Source organism: Pezoporus occidentalis, unplaced genomic scaffold (genome assembly GCF_034315485.1).
Source record: "Pezoporus occidentalis ecotype Australia unplaced genomic scaffold, CSIRO_AGI_Poc_V1 ctg124, whole genome shotgun sequence".
NCBI lineage: Eukaryota > Metazoa > Chordata > Aves > Psittaciformes > Psittacidae > Pezoporus > Pezoporus occidentalis.
In genome coordinates this window covers 3,065,783-3,085,114 of record NW_026913038.1, presented here as the reverse complement: position 1 = coordinate 3,085,114, position 19,332 = coordinate 3,065,783, and the positions used below count along the sequence as shown (strand labels likewise).

Sequence of the window (19,332 nt, the reverse complement as noted above, 5' to 3'; positions counted from 1 at the left end):
TGGGCATGATTCTATGCTCACTTCCACAGCCATAGGCATTGCCACTCGTAAAAATTTTGTTCAAAATCTTCAATTCTGTATGTGATTGAGCTGGAAGCCATCACTTCCTAAAGTAATGTCTACATTCATAACTAGTGGCTGTAACACTGTTCTGTATTGGTTAGATAGTTGCTTCTCTATGCTTTGTAGGGACCTGCACTTCTGTAGCTACTGAAGCAATAGGTGATCCCTTGTGCCTGGTAACTCTGCAAGGATATTTTCATCTTGAACTGTAGCCACGTCTGGCAAGCATGTTCCACTTTGCATTGTGCAATGTCACTGGTAAACAAGCCTTCCAAGTGGTATTGCTGCCACCTTACATAATTACCAAAGTTGATTTTGGTGCCAGGCAGTACCATGACTAACTCTGTTTCAACAATAGCCCTTTGAGGGCACCTGAGAAATTATTCTGCAGTCACAGCAGTCAGATGGGTGAGCAGAGTTGTACAGAGTCTACTGATGTTTATGCCACAAATATGTGATTATACATAGCATATATGTGTGTAAATATTTCTCCCTAAATCTCCTTATTCCATAGTTTCTTTTAAGATAATATTGGAGTAGAAAAGTTTTCTTCAGTAAGTACAGAGGTATTAAGGTCTGTCTCTGTAGGAAAGTTTCATATTGTTCTTTCTGAACTTTAACTAGCCTCCTTTGTTCTCCCATTGATGACACAGATGCTTGCTTCATGCCATCATAGTTCATTGCTGTGAAAATGACTGAATCACACTGTAAACAGAGTTGAAGCAATACCACCAGCATGGACTGAGAAGCTGTGGACATTGAGCTTGTATTTTGAAGTGTGCATGCGTATTTTTAAGGCTTGTAATTCAGATGGTGGAGGTGTTGAGAAAAGAACAGTCTTACAGTGAAATTAAAAATAGTGGAGTCGTCTGTTTTTTTTGTCTTCTGTCCAAATACAAGCCCTGAAGTGTTGTCTAGGTATTTCTGTATGGAGCCAGCTGTCCCCAAAATGGAAAACTTGTCCAAAAAATTAACCACAATCTTGCTATGACCTACAAAGTCTTCCTTATAGTGAAATGTTTGAGTATTTTAGTAGTAATCATGGCAGACATGCAAGTAAAGACTGCAGTTAGTCGAACAGTGCAATTTGCTGCATTTGGATTGTGTGCGTTTGGATGTTTATCTTTCTCTTTGTTTTTTTAAGGATGTTTCCAAATGAAATGTATTTAGTTTAATCCACAGAAGCCAGGAAGAGTGGTATTTAATAGAAGAGCCTTCAAAATGCTATGGTAATATGGTCAGGCATGTATTACTGCTGACGGAATTTCAGGCAGTCATGACTGCTTAGTAGTTATTTAACAGTCATATCCAAAGGCAGATCGCTTGGCCTCCTAATTGCTGTCCATCTCTGTAGACAACTTTGTGCTGTGAATAAAGCAAGGTTGGAAAGCTTAGTAAAACACCAGTGGAGCCAGTAATGTAAATATGATGTTGTGTTTTCTGATAAAGGTGATGTTTTGGAGCCCTACTTGTATTCCCCATCACTCTAAATCAAATGTAACCCTACTGAACTGAAATCTGAATCTGGCTGCTGCATTATAGCACATTATATCTGGACTAAAACCCACTGGTAAATCTGTCCCCAGCTACAAGTTGCAGGTCTATCTTGGGTATGTATCAGTCACATTTTTCTAGTGAACATCAGTACAGATGTTTCATGGACACTGAGTTAAAACCAGGAACGTTATTTGGAAGCCAGATGATGCATGAGTTGTACTTGTAGGTAATAGAGTTATATGCAACTGAAAAATAGGAATGAGTTGTAGAAGCAAATACAGAAATTCTCATCTTCTTAGACTGGAATTTAAGTAGGAGAACCTGAGCTGGTCACTACAGGTTTATTGATATTCTTAAGTTAGATACTGAAAAAGTACAATACTGCTGGATGCTCTGGGAAAGGATGTGGGGTTTTGCCCCTAAATCTTGTATATTAAGAACGGCTTTTGTTGTACAGAAATTGCTTTGGAGGAGAAGAAAGACTTGCTGTTGTGTGTGTATACAGCCACAAATGCCACTGTCTACTTTCTCAAGTCATGGTTCTGCTGTCTTAACTCTTGTCAGCTTCAGGCAATTAACAATCCCGTTCTGAGCCTCAGTTACTGATTTGTTTCAAGGGGACTGTACTTTGCTCAATCTCTTCTCAGAGCAGTGGCTGAACAGTTTTCCCTTGGAGTGATTTTCTTGGCCTAGTCCAGCATAAGATGGGTGTAGCAGACGTAGAATCATAGAATAGTTAGAGTTGTAAAGGACCTTAAGATCATCCAGTTCCAGCCCCCTTGCCATGGGCAGGGACACCTCACACTAAACCATGTCACCCAAGGCTCTATCCAACCTGGCCTTGAACATTGCCAGGGATGGAGCATTCACAAATTCCCTGGGCAACCCATTCCGGTGCCTCACCACTCTTACAATAAAGAACTTCTTATATCCAATCTAAACTTCCCCTGTTTCAGTTTTAACCCGTTACTCCTTGTCCTATCACTACAGTCCCTAATGAAGAATCCCTCCCCAGCATCCTTATAGGCCCCCTTCAGATACTGGAAGGCTCCTATGAGGTCTCCACAAAGCTAGAATTTTCTCTTACTGATCTGAAGAAATCTCTCTGTCAGGCAGTGGGGTATGGATAGCCTGGGTGCTTTTGAGGGAAGCCTTATGAAGATGGAGCTATTTTCTTCACACAACCCCCCTACTTTTTTTTTTTCCCTGAGTGTTATATTTGTTCATGCTGCTTTGTACAAATCTCTGATTTTTGTGCTGTCCTAGTGCAGCCAGGACTTAAACCTTCCAGAAAGCAGCTTCCCTGAAATTTACACAGTTCTGATCCTAAACTAACCTTACCAGATCTTGTTTCAAGGTGTTCAGCAGTACCAGGCAGCAAGAGTCTTAATGTTTTGTGATTCATAGCAGCTATGAGAAAGACTGTGGTACAACACTTTTTTTTCCATAGCTGTGTCCTGGTTATGCTCAGAGTTGTGTGTAGGTAATTTCTTGGAAATCACAGACCAACTTTTGTGTTTTGTTCAGCATCTGCTAGAGATCAGGACTTTGTGGGGCAGGCTGAGGAGCTGGCCACTGAGGCTGGCAGCACTGTCATTATTGGGAACCAGCAGCTGTGGACTGTGAGATGGGGCAGGAGGTAGAGAAACTCTGAGCTGTCAGGTCTTGAACTGGAAAAGGGAGAGATGTTCAGGACTGGAAGCTCACAAAGGATGGAATGGGTCAGGGATGGTGCTGGAGGAAGCGTCTGGGCGATGCAGTGGTGGGAGGCATTGGGGAGCTGCAAGAGCAAGAAGGGGGGATGAAGGCTTCAGGACAGGAAGGATTATAGTATACTTACAACTTTCAAGTATGTGAACTATTTACTTAGTTGGGGGATCAGCCATTTCATCCTCTTCCCCATTCTTTCTACCTCTATCTTCTCTTTCTGATCTTCAGAATATGGTACTGTCACTCAGCAGTCGCTCTTGCTTACAGTGCAGGGCTGGATACCTTTAAATACCAGTCTTCCTATTTGAACATTTTTTCTTCATGACACTTTTCTCCTGTTTTGATGAAGCACAGCGTAGTTTGCTCACTTAATTAAAAATACAGTTCTCTTCCATCCTTCATTTTGACACCTGCTTTACTACCTAAATGGAAATAAAATGCTTGCTGGCAAGACTCTGCCTTTGAGTATTTGAGATTATAAATACTCTCCTCCTCCTAATTATTTCTGAAACATGTTTGAGGCTAACATTTTGTTTTGAAAAGTACAGTGATGTACCGCTTCCTCTCTTCCATCCTTCAGTGCCACCTAAAATAGTTTGCATTTCTGATGTATTTTCAGCAGTAGCAATTGCTGTGTGTTCCTGGGTGATAGAGAACAAGCTTCTTACTCACTGAAGGGATAAGAGCACAAAATTTAGAACATGGTTGACAAAAGGGTGTTATGCAGGACAGCGTGGTGGTGCTGGGGAGGCTGGCAGAAGGGAGAAAACAGGAGAAATAGCTCCTTGGAAAGAAATCAATTTAAATGGGAGCAGAATGTGTTCATTTTTGTGCACTCTTTCTGCAAGTGTTGTGGGGATTCATAGTGCTAGAAATAAAGGGTTTGTTGTTTATTGGGTGGGTTTTTCCCCCCCTATACAAACCCTGTACCTGTAACTAGCAGACGAGATGACATAATACTGCAGAGGCCGATGACTCCAATGTGCTCTGAGCCCCTTTCCCTAAATGTCCAGTTGCCCAAAGGCTGGATTATATAATTAATGACAGTCCTCCTGGCTAACCTTGTTTTCTTGTTCTCAGTACTCCTCCTTGTTTCAGAAACTTCCTCTGTTAGTTTCATTATGTTCTTGGAACTGGAATTAAGAGGGAGGAGCTGGCTGGCAAGGAAACCTATTCCTACATTTCACTCCTGGGCTTACAAGTGTGGAGAGTCAGCAGGTCACCAAAAAATACTATTTGGTGGATCATGCTTTGAAAAGTGGTGTGATGTTGTGAGTGAGGAGTCGGTCATACAGAGGATGGAAATAGCAGTCTTCCCCTGCTTGCAGTACAGATGGTTTAAAATTGCATTAGCCCCTCCACCTCCTTGCCCAGTCCTTGTATATTAGAGCTGGCTCAAATAGTTCAGGGTTAAACAGTTTCCAATAGAGTTTTGAAGCCTTAAGTTTGTTCATTAAAGCTCAACTTCTGCAGTATGTGTGTTAATATCCTATTGTGTGTAAACGAGGACTAGCTGATTACTTAATGGTGTTTGCATATTATCTGCTGTTACGCAGGTGTTAATCTTATAAAATGTGTTAATAACTGCTTGGTATTTACAAGTATCGGCTTATTAGTCCTGCTTTCAATCTGTATTTGCATCTTGAACTCGCATTCAGGGCCAGGTCTGGTATTTGTGTATTCAATGTCTACTTTCTGTGTAAACTGATTAACAGGATCACTTATTTTACATTTCACATGATTAAGAGTTTGTGTCCCAATTCACAAAACCATCCTGATCAAGATTGTAAACATGCACTCTAGGCACAATCCTGGTACTGAACCAAGACTTAGCTCTCACAGTGCACGTTCAGTTTGTTTTCATAAGTCCGTCTTCCTGCAGCTTTCCTTGTACAGACCTTCAAAAAGACTTGGAACTTTGACCAGTAATGTCTCATCTATTTCCAGAGTTTTTCATCTGTAGATTTCAACATACTCATGAAAGGTGGGCATGTTACCAGGTGCCACTCTGCAAAATGAGGCTGAAGAAGAAAGATGTAATTGGAGCAGAAATTACACAGTGAGTCAGTGCTAGGAACTGAACACAATTCAGGTCTGTTGGCTCCCACTGCTGCATCCCATTGGCAGGATTGCAGCATGGCTGTCCAGAAGCTGTCTTGAGCTGCTCTCTGCACATTATGTTCTTATCTGCCAGCAGACAGGAAACATAGAAATGTCATTTAAACAAAGAATTAACAGTTACAAAATGAAGCACTTGGAGTCAGTAGTTCATATTTTCTTTCCCTGCTGCTGACTTCCTACCATTGTTTTCCCATTCTGTAAACCAGGGTGAGAGATTTCACCTACTTTGTTGGAAGAAGAGTTATCACTTTTTATCTGTACTGGATTGTGTAGGAGCTAAGTGTTCTTGCAGGGTTGTCGGAGCATTGCCTTTGGATGAGAAGAAAAGCAGCATGATCTAAAGAAAGGATTTAAGGATGAAATCTTGAAGTAATATTTCTTCATAAAAATACAAGAATTAATACTTTCTGTATATGTGTAGAGGAAAGCCCTAGAATAAGGCACCTCTACTTCCTTTGGACTGCTTTAGAGTGAATTCATTGCTGTATAGACAGTCTTCTTTCTTCAGTAGATCTGTGGAAAATTCTGGATTCTTGTCCAGCACATGTACAGCAAGGACCATAAGAAGTTGAAAATGCACAGCGAGTTGGAAGTCACTGCTTTTTTTAGAATAAAGACAGGTTTTACTTAAAAAGACATGCTGATCTTGATGTTTCCTCGATTAAAAACAAAACAAAATAATCCAACATAATTAGTTGTGACATAACTTCTACTCTCTAAGTAGCATTTCATTTTAATGAGCATTTCATTTTAATGCTCTTTCCAATATTTCACTTCATGTTTGTGTTATGGAGTATGGGCAGGCAGGTGGGGAGTGCCTTCCCAGTGACTGGGTGTTTCAGTGGATGCTCTCCCATCAGCCAGCTCTTCTGCTGAGTTGCTTCATGAAACCTCTAAAACATGTTGGTGAATACTGACCCTGCAGTACCTTGAGCTGTTGGGGAGGCAGCCATTCTCTTACGTACTTTGTACTTGAGATCCTTAAGCTTTGCTTAAGGTGCACATCTCTGCTTCAGCAGTCAGAAGATGACAAAGATAAAAATGCTCCTTGACACAAAGTAGCATGCCTTTAGTGGGAAGGTTTCTCTAGAAATACCACTGTGTACTGATGGGTGTTTCTCTTTTGCCATTAGGCTCCAGCCTGAATGATCTTGCTCTGACAACAGTCTCTCCATAGCTTCCTTTTGATTCCATGAATTCTCATAGAAGATATGTGAATCCCAGAGGAGGGCCATGAAGATGGTCAGAGGGGTGGAGCACTTCCATGAAGACAGGCTGAGAGAGTTGGACTTGTTCAGCCTGGAGAAGAAAAGGCTTCAGGGAGAACATAAAGCAGCTTCCAGTGCCTAAAGGGGCTGACAAGAAAGCTGGAGAGGGCTTTTGACAAAGGCAGGTAGTGACAGGACAAAGGGGAATGGCTTTAAACTGAAAGAGGGTGGGTTTAGATGAGCTCTTGGGCAGAAGCTCTTCCCTGTGAGGTGCTGAGGCGCTGGTACAGGGTGCCCAGCGAAGCTGTGGCTGCCCCATCCCTGGCAGTGTTCAAGGCCAGGCTGGACACAGGGGCTTGGAGCAGCCTGCTCTAGTGGAAGGGGTCCCTGCCCATGGCAGGGAGTTGGAGCTGTATGAGCTTTCCAACCCAAACCATTCTATGATGTCCAGTGCTTTGTTTTGTTTTCCCTCCTTTCTGCCTCCAAGCTACACTGATCTGGGGGGAAGAAGGAAGTTTCTGAGCAGACATGGTGATTAAATTCTGCTTTGTAACACCAGCTTCTTCTAAAGTTTTGCTTGGGGGAGAAAATGAAGTCTATTTGTGCGCAGTCACCTTTGAATGTCAGATGGACTTAATCCAATTTACATTTATCATGACAGTTTCTTCCTGCTTCCATGCCCTCTGTGTAAATGATAAAGCATTTTATGCAAAGTGAATTGCTGTATTCTCAACTAAAAGTGGTATCTCTGCTAAGAGCCTTAATAGCAGCAGGTATTGAATGAGTCATAGTCCATAACCTCCTCTGCTGTCTCTAGGGATGCTTTTCTAGAGGTGGTAGCAGCAGTGATAAAAGGAAAGGAAGTTGTGTGGTAGCCCATACTGGTTGAAAACTCTTCAGAGCCAGTGTTCCAGCTCATTTCATGTGCACTTAAACATGTTTCCTGAAGTGGGGTTGACGTTGCTCTTTCTCCTCTCCCCACTTCACACCCCCTTGGTTTCCTGAACTTCTGATGCACCTCTTCTGTCCTGAAAAGACAGACTTAAAAATAGATTCAGTTATACAAATCTTGTGGGCTGGTTGTGTGTCTCTGTATCAGATCTATAGCTCTTGTGTAGAGCCAAATAATGGTGATTGAACCAACCATCTCTGAGCCATCTGTCTGTAATATAGCAATACAATAGAAATGTTCAAGGAGGCAGATAGGAAATGGCAAGAGGAAGAAGTGTGTTGAGTGACAAATCCTAAGGCTGTGCCCTTGTCTCCAGGGAAAATTAATCCTTTTCAAAGTTAAGGATGGTTCGTCTCTTCAATGGCAGCTGAACAGACATTGTTAGTTGCTTGGATTCACTGATGTCTGCATGAAGTAATTAGAGAGTCTGGTGTAATTCAGAGGCATGTGGCCTAAAAATGAATTTATTTAGAATGTCTAAATGGCAGATGCTCTCAAAGAAGAGACACTAGATGTTTTCTAACCTGCTATCAGACAGAGCTTCCTCAAGATGACTTTTATTGAAGATGAAATGGTTGCTGGCACAGGCTTGACTGTCCAAAGTTGTGTTTGGCAGCTGCCTTGTTTTTTGTGTACCTTCCACAGTGCATGTAGTTTTCATCAAAAGCAGTCTGGGATTGTTGTTTTGAATGAAATATGTTCCTAGAAATACACTGTGTAGCAGTTTTCCTATCCATCTGAAAAAGAAACCCAGTATAATTGAGTGCTTTATCTTCTCTTCACAAAAAGCACCTTTTTCCTCTTTTTAATTGAAGAACAAGTTTCATAAAACTTAATGTGTCTGCTCTGCCTACCTCTGTGCCATTACATTCCTTAAAATAGCAAGTATACTGTGTAACGGTAGAAATTCTCTTTCCCTTGTAACTCCATTTACTGGTGAGTACATAATGAATGGACTTTGTAAGGAACGGGCAAGTTCTTTGTTATGTTAGTCAGGAATCAGTGTGTGTGTGGAGAAATACTGACATCATGCCTGCTTGTTTCTTGATATTTGAGGCCTGCAGCCATACTCTGATTCACTTTGGTTTGCAAGAAGCACTTGACACATGGGAAAAAACAGCAGCAGTATTGCACTCGAATGTATCTCCAGCTTGCAGGAGCTGTGCTACTTGCTGTTAAAATGGGTAAGGGTATTACCAGCACACGAGCAGAAGCAGAAGGGGAAACAGATTTTGCAAACTGCTTTAATCAGCTTGTTACTGCCCTGTGCAGTGGCAGGGAAACTTTTCTTGCATGAAATAGTCCTTAAAAGGCTAGCCTAACCTTGTTTCACTTCATCGAATAGAGAGCTTGGCCTGTAAATTCAGTGTTAGCTGGCATGCTAGGTTTGAGAGCTTGCTTTCTTGCTCTACAAAAAGGTCAGTGGTTTTAGTGTGATAGTCATGTCTCTGGGAAGGTTCTGAAAAGACAGACTTACTCCTGCTTTCTGGTTTACACAGCTGTCTTGAGAGTGAGTTAAGCTGTACTGATACGTAGATATTGTGTGAGGAAATCTCAACAGAAGTCTGAGTGGTACAGCCCATATCAGTGACCTACAGCCTCCCACTTAAGAGCCAACTGCTGCTGAATACAGGGTTTATTATTTCTTTGCTCCTTTGTAATGTGATTTAAACTTGAGCCCTTGACCAAGGGCTTTTGTTGATCCAGGAAGCCATCTCAGCTTTGGAAGATGTATTATTGTTCATCTCTTCTGGCAACCAATCTGTCCCTCTGTGTATGTGTCACAGAAGCCTTGCCTTTCTCAGCCTGCATCCCCTCTGTTTCTCAGAGCAGTCACGTTTCTTACCAAGAAGTAATCAGGGATGGAGTATTTGCGTACCCTGGAAGCCTTTTGGGACTGTTTAGGCTGCGAGGATTCACCCACCAGTCTGCATTTTCTTGGATATCTCAGTTGTCCCCTGTATCTTGGAAATGCTGGGGACATCTCCCCCACACCTCTTCTCTTCTCTTTGAAAGACATTACGCTATTTGATAGATTATGATGGAGCCGTTGCTCTCAATTCATAATCAATGAACACTTGTCCAGTACTAGGTCTCCCAACATGCAGTGTGTTGGAATGCAAGCACTGACTCCAAAGTTCTTCTAATTTCTTATTGCAGTAACAATACCAATTTTATAATGTTCTCAATATAAACTTTTTGTATCTGTACTTGATAATTCCCCATTTGTTTACTTTAAACAAATCTGCTGTAAAATTGTTAGTTGTTTGGTTAACTTAATAGTGAAGTTATGTTTCTGCTGTTAAACATGCTATTCTTGCATTCACCTCAAGCAAAGTTATTTGTTAATGAAGCAATTCAGTTCAGCAGCACCAGGCCGGCTCTTTTTCAAAGAGATCTCAAAGCTACTCATGTGTAATAAACTTAAGGTTGTTGTTCCTTGACTTGTTATTGAGAGTGAGTAATGTCACCGGGAATTAGTGACCTCGACTTCAAATGTGGTATCTGCAGAAAAATGGAGGGTACTTCTAAAAGCTGGTTAATCTGGGAGGTGAAGAATAAGCGTTGTTTCAACACCCACGTTCTTCTGTGTGAATCACAGCCATGGACCCTTGCTGCTAAGACGAGATGACATGATGTATTTACGCCACCACTGACCTGCTAAAGGTAGAATGTCAGCCATGATACTGGGGGTTTCATTTTATTTTATTTTTAATCTTTGACATCTGAAATGTAATTTCTTGTAATGAATGGGTCCTCTGAATGCCTTCCCCTTTCAGTATGTGCTGCAAAAATACCTATGATAGAGCCGCTATGCTTCAAAAAGACTAATGTTTAAGTATTTACTTGTTCTGAGGAGAAATGTAACCTGCCTGAAGAACAAAAACGTTCTTCCCCTGTCTGTGAGTATTAAAGCTAAATTTCTGAATCATCTGAGGAGTGGAAATGGATGAAAATTAATCTGTTCGCTGCTGATTTATGGTGCCTGAATTTTGTTCTGTGACCAGGTGCCACATGTGAATGTGTTGTACTTTTGCTTGGCTACTTGATTAACTGGAATCCAAAATATAGTCCAAGAGCCGCAAAACAATCTTTCCCTTGCCCCTTAGCTAAATCAGTAAAAATAGACCTTGCAGAAGGAAACATGAAAACATCCCACTGCTGCTCGCTCCAGAGTTGTGTTTCAGTGCTCCACAGACAGACCTAAAGCAGCTGCTGTCTCTTTGCAGTGACTCCACACAGTGAATCAGTAGTTTAGGGAGGTTTATAAGCTGTGCTCTGAATATCTGCCTAGGTGACATGGCCAGTGCATTGCTCCTCTGTTTATGCCAGGTAGGGGTGGGCATACTTGAGGGTTGCAGAAATGCTGTAAACTGAAGGAGGAATTAGTGTTCTTCCTTCTCTGATGTGAACTCCTTCAGGTTTGAGAGTAACCCTTTGCTACAAGACATTCAGATTTAACCAATACCTGGTTAGTTCTAATTATTGATATATTTTTATTGCCTCAAGTTCTTTGCTTCTTGCTCATGAAAAAGTTAACAGCGTCTTACTTTCTGTTTGGAGGGGCTGTAATCTTCAGTGAAATAATGTATTTCTTACTTCCTTTCCTGAAATATTTCAGATCCAGACTTGAAGCTGTTCAGGTATATAAAGCACACCTTGGCAGTTAGCTCTGCCCATAGCAGCTCCTGCTGAGGGGATGAGCTCATCCCCATTCATAGGGCAGGCATTTGAAGTATCTACCCTAGAAAAAAACAGTGTTTGACTAGTCATCTTCTGCCCTCCCTGTCCCTGGCTTGTACTGTCAATCCGACAGATTTGAAAGGAAAGTCAGGAATCACCCCAGTGCTGATGGTGTCAGTTTGCTTTGTTCTATAGGGTTTGACCTACCGTTGCTTCTGCATACCCTCCAGCCTTGGACATCATCATTTGTGGCTGTCCCACTCAGATGAGCACCACTGCATCTAAATCTGGCTTGTTAAACACTTTGTTGCTTTCTGTGGCTCTAGGCAATCCTGAAAAGTGAAGATGCAGAGTATATACTTCTGTCTGAAGAAAAAGACTTTTGAATAGCCACAGCCCATTTTAGTCTAGATACAGCTTTTGAAGTCCTTCTAATGCTTACCGGCACTTTAAATCTGCCATCCTTTTGTTTGGCTCCATCGAGGTGCACCCATCTGCAATTTTACCTCACCACTCACTTGTGCAACTGCAATAAGATGAGACCAAACATGTAACTTCAGTGTTTCTGAGGGGACTTTTTGCACACCTGTCTTAACAGACAGATGGAATTCTGCCTCAGACCTGGCTTAATCATATAAAGGTCTGTGAACACTCTGTTTGAACCTATTTAGGAATGATGCTTGTGCTGCTCTTTTGCAATGCTGTACCAGTTGGTTGACTTTCCAGTCTGGAAGGTGAGAAAGGATTTTAAGTCCTTTAAGCATTGGACTGAGAAAAAGGTATTGTAGCATTCCCTCGTGTTAGTTATGGATGTTGGTTCCTGCAAAACTCTGGTATTGCCAAACTGCTTTCTTTTTTGGTTTGTTTGTAACCATGCTTTCCATTAAAAGAAAAAAACCCAATAGATAGACTAGATGGGTCAGGAAATTCCTTTGTTATGCTGATGACAGCCTAGTTCTATCTTTAGCCTTGTATTCTGGTATTGAAAGGTCCAGCCTTGCCTTTGAGGATACATATGACCTGGAGGAAGAACTTTCCTAGCAGAGAGTTTGTTTCCACTGTGCAGCTATGTCAGTTGATTAACTCAAAGATGTTACTTTGCCTTACAAGTCTTGTCCTTCTGAGCAAAGGAAGAAACTTGCCAAAAGCTATATATAAATAACATGCTGGCTCTCCTGTGGAAACTGTTCATGTGCATGCTTCGTAAGTGTAAAGTAATACATCCCAGTGTGAAAGCAGGGCAGACTGCTGCACAGCACTGCAGGTTAAGAGAGTTCATGTAGCAGTTACTCTGAGGTGATGAATATGCTGTAAATCTACACCCTGGTTTCTCCTGGTCATTTAGGCTATGAATACAAGACTATGGAAGTGGGTATTCACCATGTAGTACAGTGTGTCTCGCTGCATTATGAGCTGGCTTGTGTAACCTTTCTGAACATCCAGTCTTCCTCCCGCATTTGTAATATCTTCCACTGCTTTGAATGTGCTAGTATCGGAAATTCATAATGCAGCTTTTGCAATGTACAGAGAACAAGGTTTCTCTCTGTTCCCAGGGTACAAATACTCTTCCAAGTGACCAGTGCCTCAGGAACCTGGAGGCTTATTGGAATTTTTACTGCAGGTGCTTGCAGGAACATTTGACCTGAGGGCAAGTAAAACCTGTTCCCCTTTACCATGCATGCAACTCCTTGGCCTCCTCCCTCATGCATTACTCATCGTCTGTGGTGTCTTAATCCTCATCCTTTTCTCCCCTGAAATTGCTTTGAGCTCTGTGAGAGAGGCAAGAAGCCAGTGGCAAAAAGAGGCAGGTTTGTCTTGTAAAGATTTAAAAGTTGGTTAGATTTTTAACCCTTAAGTCTGATAAGAGCTGTGGTGTTCACAGATCTCTCATTTCTTGGGGCTTATGGTCTCCTGTTAGAGTAACAAGTTCACAGATTTGTTTGAGAAGTTTGATGAGGCCTTCTTTGGGGTACCATCTTCTACTTATTGCTGGGATTTTTGTCTCTCTGTTGTCTCACAAACATACTTTTCAAGCTCTCATTGAATCCTATGCATTTTTTATCTTCTTCTATCTCAGAGTTTAATTCAGAGTTAACAAAATAGCTCTCTTCTCTGGCCATGCCAGTATATCCATAATTCTTATCAAAGTTCAATGTCTTGCTGTCCTTTTGGGCATCCAGCTTACCTTTCTCTCTGTAAACCCAACTGCTGTTTTCACCATCCCACATCAGACTAAATAAATGGTACTTTCTCAAGCTGTGGCCAACATCATATGCTTTATGGGAAGATGTCTGGTACTGTGAAGAGTATCGTTCCTTTGCCAAAGCATAAACCTTCCTAATTCACAGCATGTCTTTTCCAAGCAAATGAATTTTCTGCCAGGATACTTGCATATAGCCAGTCCTTTTACTTTTGGACCAGTGGTCTCTTGGATTTACTGGTATTATGTGTCAGTGAGCAAAATCAAGCCAGCAGCGTTTGTCTCTTATTCCAAACTTGTCTTTTTCCATTCCCTTGCTGTTAATGTTTATTTTTGTCATCATTTCAGCATCCTTCTGCAAGTTTAAACACACCTCCCCTGCTTGCCTTCCCTTCTGTTGCTTGAATCAGGTTCTGGATATCATCCTTCAAGCCTCTGCATTCATCCGTAAGATTCCAACTGGGCTTTCCTCCTTACTATCCAGTCTGCTCTTATTGCCCCTTTTGTGTACATTGTCCACTCTCAATTCTATGCTATTCTGTAGTGTCTGTCCTTATCTAAAAATGTGTTAATTCTACAGAACAAAGCCATAAAAGCTTTATTCAGTTCTCCTGGCTTTTTCTGTACTCTTGTTGTATGTGCCTCTCCTGCACCTGGGTCGGGGCAATCCCAGGCACAGCTACAGGTTGGGCAGAGAAGAGATTCAGAGCAGCCCTGCGGAGAAGGACTTGGGGGTGTTGGTTGATGAGAAAATGAACATGAGCCGGCTTCAGTGTGCGCTTGCAGCCCAGAAAGCCAACCGTATCCTGGGCTGCATCCAAAGGAGCGTGGCCAGCAGGTCGAAGGAGGTGATCCTGCCCCTCTACTCTGCTCTTGTGAGACCTCACCCGGAGTATTGTGTGCAGTTCTGGTGTCCTCAACATAAAGAGGACATGGAACTGTTGGAACAAGTCCAGAGGAGGCCACGAGGATGACCAGGGGACTGGAGCACCTCCCGTATGAAGACAGGTGGAGAAAGTTGGGGCTGTTCAGCCTGGAGAAGAGAAGGCTGCGTGGAGACCTCATAGCAGCCTTCCAGCATCTGAAGGGGGGGGCTGTAGGGATGCTGGAGAGGGACTCTTCATTAGAGACTGTAGTGATAGGACAAGGGGTAACGGGTTAAAACTTAAACAGGGGAAGTTTAGGTTGGATATAAGAAGGAAATTCTTTCCTGTTAGGGTGGTGAGGCACTGGAATGGGTTGCCCAGGGAGGTTGTGAATGCTCCATCCCTGACAGTGTTCAAGGCCAGGTTGGACGAGGCCTTGGGTTGATATGATTTAGCGTAAGGTGTCCCTGCCCACGGCAGGGGGGTTGGAACTAGATGATCTTAAGGTCCTTTCCAACCCTAACTGTTCTATGATTCTATCCTGTAAATTGATGGCTGCGACACTGGTTGGTGTTCTTTGCCTAGCAGGCTGTGTACTCTCATTGTGCTCATACATTAAGTGATCCTTAAGGTCCGTTAAGGACCTCACATGACAACTGTTCAGTGTGCTGTACTGTGCTTTCTTGGAGGTTTGAGCCTGTAGGTGTAGACCCAGCAGTTCACAGAACTCCAGGCAAATCAGATCCAGAGACTTGCTTAAGCCCTTTTCAGATATGTGTCATGGTAGTAGAAAAGAGAGGGAATGGAATGTTGTGGTAGAAGAGACGGGAAGCAGAGTAGCACAGAGATGGTGAGCTGCTTTTTAAGCACTTAAAGCCAGGCAACAGATGTGGCTGGGAGCCATTGGTTGCTTTCTGCAGTGTCTATGCCTAATCCTAGTTTACACCATGTAAAACTTAATCTGTGGGTTTGGGTGTCACTTATGTGATTAAACTGGCAGTCTGAGAGGAGAGAACTCTGCCATGACATCAACTTTCCACTGAGTTATTTAAAAAGCTAATTTTTTATTTTTTTTCAATCCTGTGATGGATCATCATTTTAATATGAGTAAATATTTTGCATTGTAAGAACAAACTCCCTTTTATAGTATCCACATGCTGCTGTTTTTACTGAATCCAGCACAGAGCTATTTCCTATTTCTGATCGTTCACCTCACACTCAGCAGCCCTTGTGTGTTCACCTGCTCACGCTCTCTCTCCCTCTTTTTCTTTCTCTCTTGGCTTTTTTAGCCTTGTTGATCTATTATTGTCACTTTGGCGAGACAGTGCCAGCTTTCAGCGTTTAATGGGCTGTGAGCAGGAGCCATCAGCTAATTCTGGTAGTTCTGCCTGTGAGACCATGATGTCAGCAGCTACTCTGGGTTGCTTTACCATCTGCTGCTGCTATTGCTTTGGTGTATGTGGAAGGAATGTAAACAGCACTTTCCAGATGTTCTCAGGGCAGCTGGAAAACCATAAATGGACTGTTTGGATCAGGAATATTACTGATCTGTTTCAGAGATGGCAGTGAATAGAGTCATAAAAACTTACAGCTCCATGCGTAGCCTGTGCAGCATGCTTTATCATGTGTACTGCAGTGGGTTGCTGGAACAGTTCAGTGATTACATAGCTTGTTCAGGACTTGAGCTGGGCAGATGAGCTATCTTTATATCTGCTCTCCTTCCCTCTCTTATCCTTCCTTCTGCCAGCTTCAACTCCTGAATGAATCACAGTGACAGTGTCCTCCAAATCTCATGCAGGGCAAATGCTGTTTTGTTCCCCCAGAGTGTCTCCAAGTTGCAAGTGATCTCAACAAATGAAGAGTGAGGAAAAGAGGATCTAGTTTTTAAACTCTCAGTGTAATATTTGGTGTAGTAGAAACTGCTGAATAAACATGGGGGTGTTTCATCTTGCTGCAGTGTAGAATACAGATTTGGAAGCTGGTGTCTCTCATGTATCTCCAGAGCTGGAAAAAGCATCAAATCTCACCCACTTGTGGTATATCCAAAAAAGTCTATTTTGGGGGAGAATCAGTCACTTCCTTCTTTAGGGTGTGTGTGTGTGTTTTAATGCATTAATTCATTTTTATTGAGTGGTGGAAAAACTGATGTCAGAGCTGCATTGCGGCTGGAGGCGCAGGAACACAAGGTTGTAGGAAATAATACAGCTAACATAAGGGCAGTGAAAGTTTAACCATGGAGAGTTTAAAATAGCAAAGCCGAGCCACATGGATATTAAAAGATATGACTGAATCAAAACAACGGTCTAATATTAAGCTGGGTTTTGGTGGGGGAGTAGCAAACTTCTTGGGTTAATGTCTCTTGTGTATCTGGTGTCCAAGGGTAGGTTTCGTGTCTCGACACCCTGATCGCTGACTTTGGTATTGTCAGGTTTTGGCTATTGTGGGATGCAAACTACAAGGGGCAATACTGGTTATGTCTAACTCTCTTTTTGCCAGGCCTCTTCAGTCAGGAGTCTGCAGAGTATCCTTTTCCTTTTACGGCGGTCTATAAACTCCTCCAGCATGACTTCTTCTCTGGCACCTCTCACGGTTCAGATTGCACAAATCCATGACAGCAAAGCGGAGGGAGGTGGAGAGAAGTGCTTTGGAAATTGGAGCCAAAAAGGAGCACAGTTACATAATTGTACAAAAGAAAAAGGGGTTTTGTTTTGCTTTTCCTTGTCATATCCTTCTGCAAACTGAAAAAAATGTTGGAAACCTGGATGGAAAAAGTTCAGCATCATTCATCCCTGTGGGGACATGAAATGCATTGAAATGTTCCACCTGTTTTATGGCTGTTGCTTGTCCTCTTTCAGGTTTGACATCTACAGGAAGGTGCCAAAAGACCTTACACAGCCAACCTACACAGGGGCTATTAGTAAGTAACACTTCTTTTTGATGTCCTTGTATACCCCAGTCTAATATTAAAGATCATTTGGCTTCTCTGTCTCCGGGGGATTTTTTTTTTAAAGGGATATTAAATACAGGAAAGTATATCCTTTGTTGCTGAGACAACTCGTTTTGCCCAGTCTGTCAGGTTGTACTAAACTCTGGAGTGCTTTGCCTGGATTTGGAATCTCAACAACAAAAAGTAGTTGTCATGAAAGGGAGATCCTGAAAGCTAGCACTGAAATACCCACTCTGCTAGCTACTGCAGTAGGCAGAAAGCTTCTTGCTAGTGTCTTCCCATGAACAGAAACTGTCAGTCTGCACCAAACACTGGTCAGGTTGATGAGTGTAGGGCTTTTTTACCCCTCCTGATAGGTTTCCCCTCAGTTAGTGTGGAAAACAACTGGTAGCGGTTGCATTCACAATTAGTGTACCCAGGCATTTGCTTGTTGAAGAGACTGGAGGAACCCAACTACTCCAGGTTCCGAATCAGTAAGGAGCAGGGTGAGTGGCAGTATGCGGTGGCTGGCAGTGAAGTTGGTTTGGGAAACACATATTTCTCTCACAGCATACTCAGGAAATTCATCTGATGTTGTAGGTGGACTAATGAGCAGAGATCTTATTTTGTTGTTATTTGTCATGTTTCTAAAGAAGAAAATTCGCTTGGTCAAAAACCACCGACAGCAATCCACTCTCACTCCCATGTATCAATACATAGACTTTGGCTGATACAAATCTCTTGCCTTGGGCCCCTTTTCCTTCCTTCCTTCCTCTTCCTGAGGGAGGCTGTGGGCTGAGTAATGCAATTTCACACAATTATATGCAGTGAGCGCACTGTGCAGAGTGGTAAACATTGATCAGGTTGGTCCTGCCAGTCCTGTAATCGGATGCCTAATGCAGCTTCCTGTTCCACTGAACAGTGATTTCCTTTGATCGTGGAGCTGTGCTTCATTCATCCATTCCTGTAGACGGGTCAGTAGCCTTGTATGTCATTGCTGACGTGAGTGATGTCATATCCCTTGGTGAGAGCAGGCATCAGATTGAACTGACTCAGTACCAGTGAATCAATGGACACAAAGGAAAGCTCTTTGTGAGCTAAAGAAGTATCTCACTCCTTACTGTGAGGATGGTCAGAGACTGGAATAGGTTCACCAGGATGATGTGGAGTCTCCATCCTTGAAGATACTCAAAACCAACTAGACCTGACCCTGAGCAGCCTGCTGTCACTGACCCTGCTTTGAGCAGGGCAGTTAGATGGGATGATTTCAGAAGTCCCTGCCAGCCTCAACTATTCTGTGCTTCTGTGAAGATAGCACATTAATCTAAATATTTACTTTCAGAGAGTCCTTGTCCTCTTTGTTCTGCAGACTGCTGAATTACTTGGATGTTGACTCCCTTTTAGGTTTGCTGAAACTGCAAACAAAGAGCTTGAATAAAACTGTTTGCTAATTTAGAGGTGTATGAGATTTCATGTTTTGAAAGAACACTTTGAACTTGTCGGTGATTCTGCCTTCTCTTCTGTTTTGGAAACTCGAAGTTCCCACACTGTAACTGAGAGAATTGGTCTTGTTATGAATCACCTGCAAAAGAGTATGTTTTAGAAACAAAAAAACCATCAAAGGCCATCCAGTGTTAGGCTTTCTGATCTGCAGTAAACAGCTCAAGTGATAAGTCTGTTGTGGGAAGGCTTGAAGGCTGTGACTCTTACTTAAAATTAATAGCTGACTTATTTCTCTCTATTGTTACTTGCAGCTTCTCAGGCTTTGATTTCTTCTCTAACTGGTTCTCCTTCTTTTTGTCAGAGTGTTTTTAGACAGCCTGATACAAGCTTTTGAACCACACAGGCAGCCACAAGCTGTAGTGGCTTTGCATGTGAGGATCTTGTGTGCAGCTTTCCTAATAGGCTTTCTGTCTGACCGAGCCTGTGACTTGTAATTTGAAAGCCAGTGATCTTGAATGTTGTAGGAGGCTGTGAATGAGGCCAGCCCATTGCCATGCCAGTTTGAAGCCTGGGAAGGTTGCATGATTTAGTGATAAATGCTTTAGGGAAGCCAGCTTGTAATAACACTGGGGGCTTGAGGGTAGGGGAAGATTCTGCCTCTC

The 19,332-nt window shown here is 42.5% G+C and overlaps 1 protein-coding gene and 1 long non-coding RNA gene across 2 annotated transcripts in view; both read left to right on the top strand.

Annotated features, from left to right (window-relative positions):
- ERGIC1 (endoplasmic reticulum-golgi intermediate compartment 1) overlaps nucleotides 1-19,332 on the top strand; it is a 58,724-nt gene that overhangs the window by 5,373 nt on the left and 34,019 nt on the right. The window contains exon 2 of the mRNA XM_062607730.1: nucleotides 17,157-17,218. Within this exon, the coding sequence (XP_062463714.1) occupies nucleotides 17,157-17,218 (62 nt within the window). The remainder of the gene's footprint in view (nucleotides 1-17,156; nucleotides 17,219-19,332) is intronic.
- On the top strand, nucleotides 7-1,162 carry LOC134158084 (uncharacterized). Its single transcript, XR_009962583.1, has 2 exons — nucleotides 7-112; nucleotides 717-1,162. It is a non-coding gene; the product is annotated as an uncharacterized LOC134158084 (long non-coding RNA).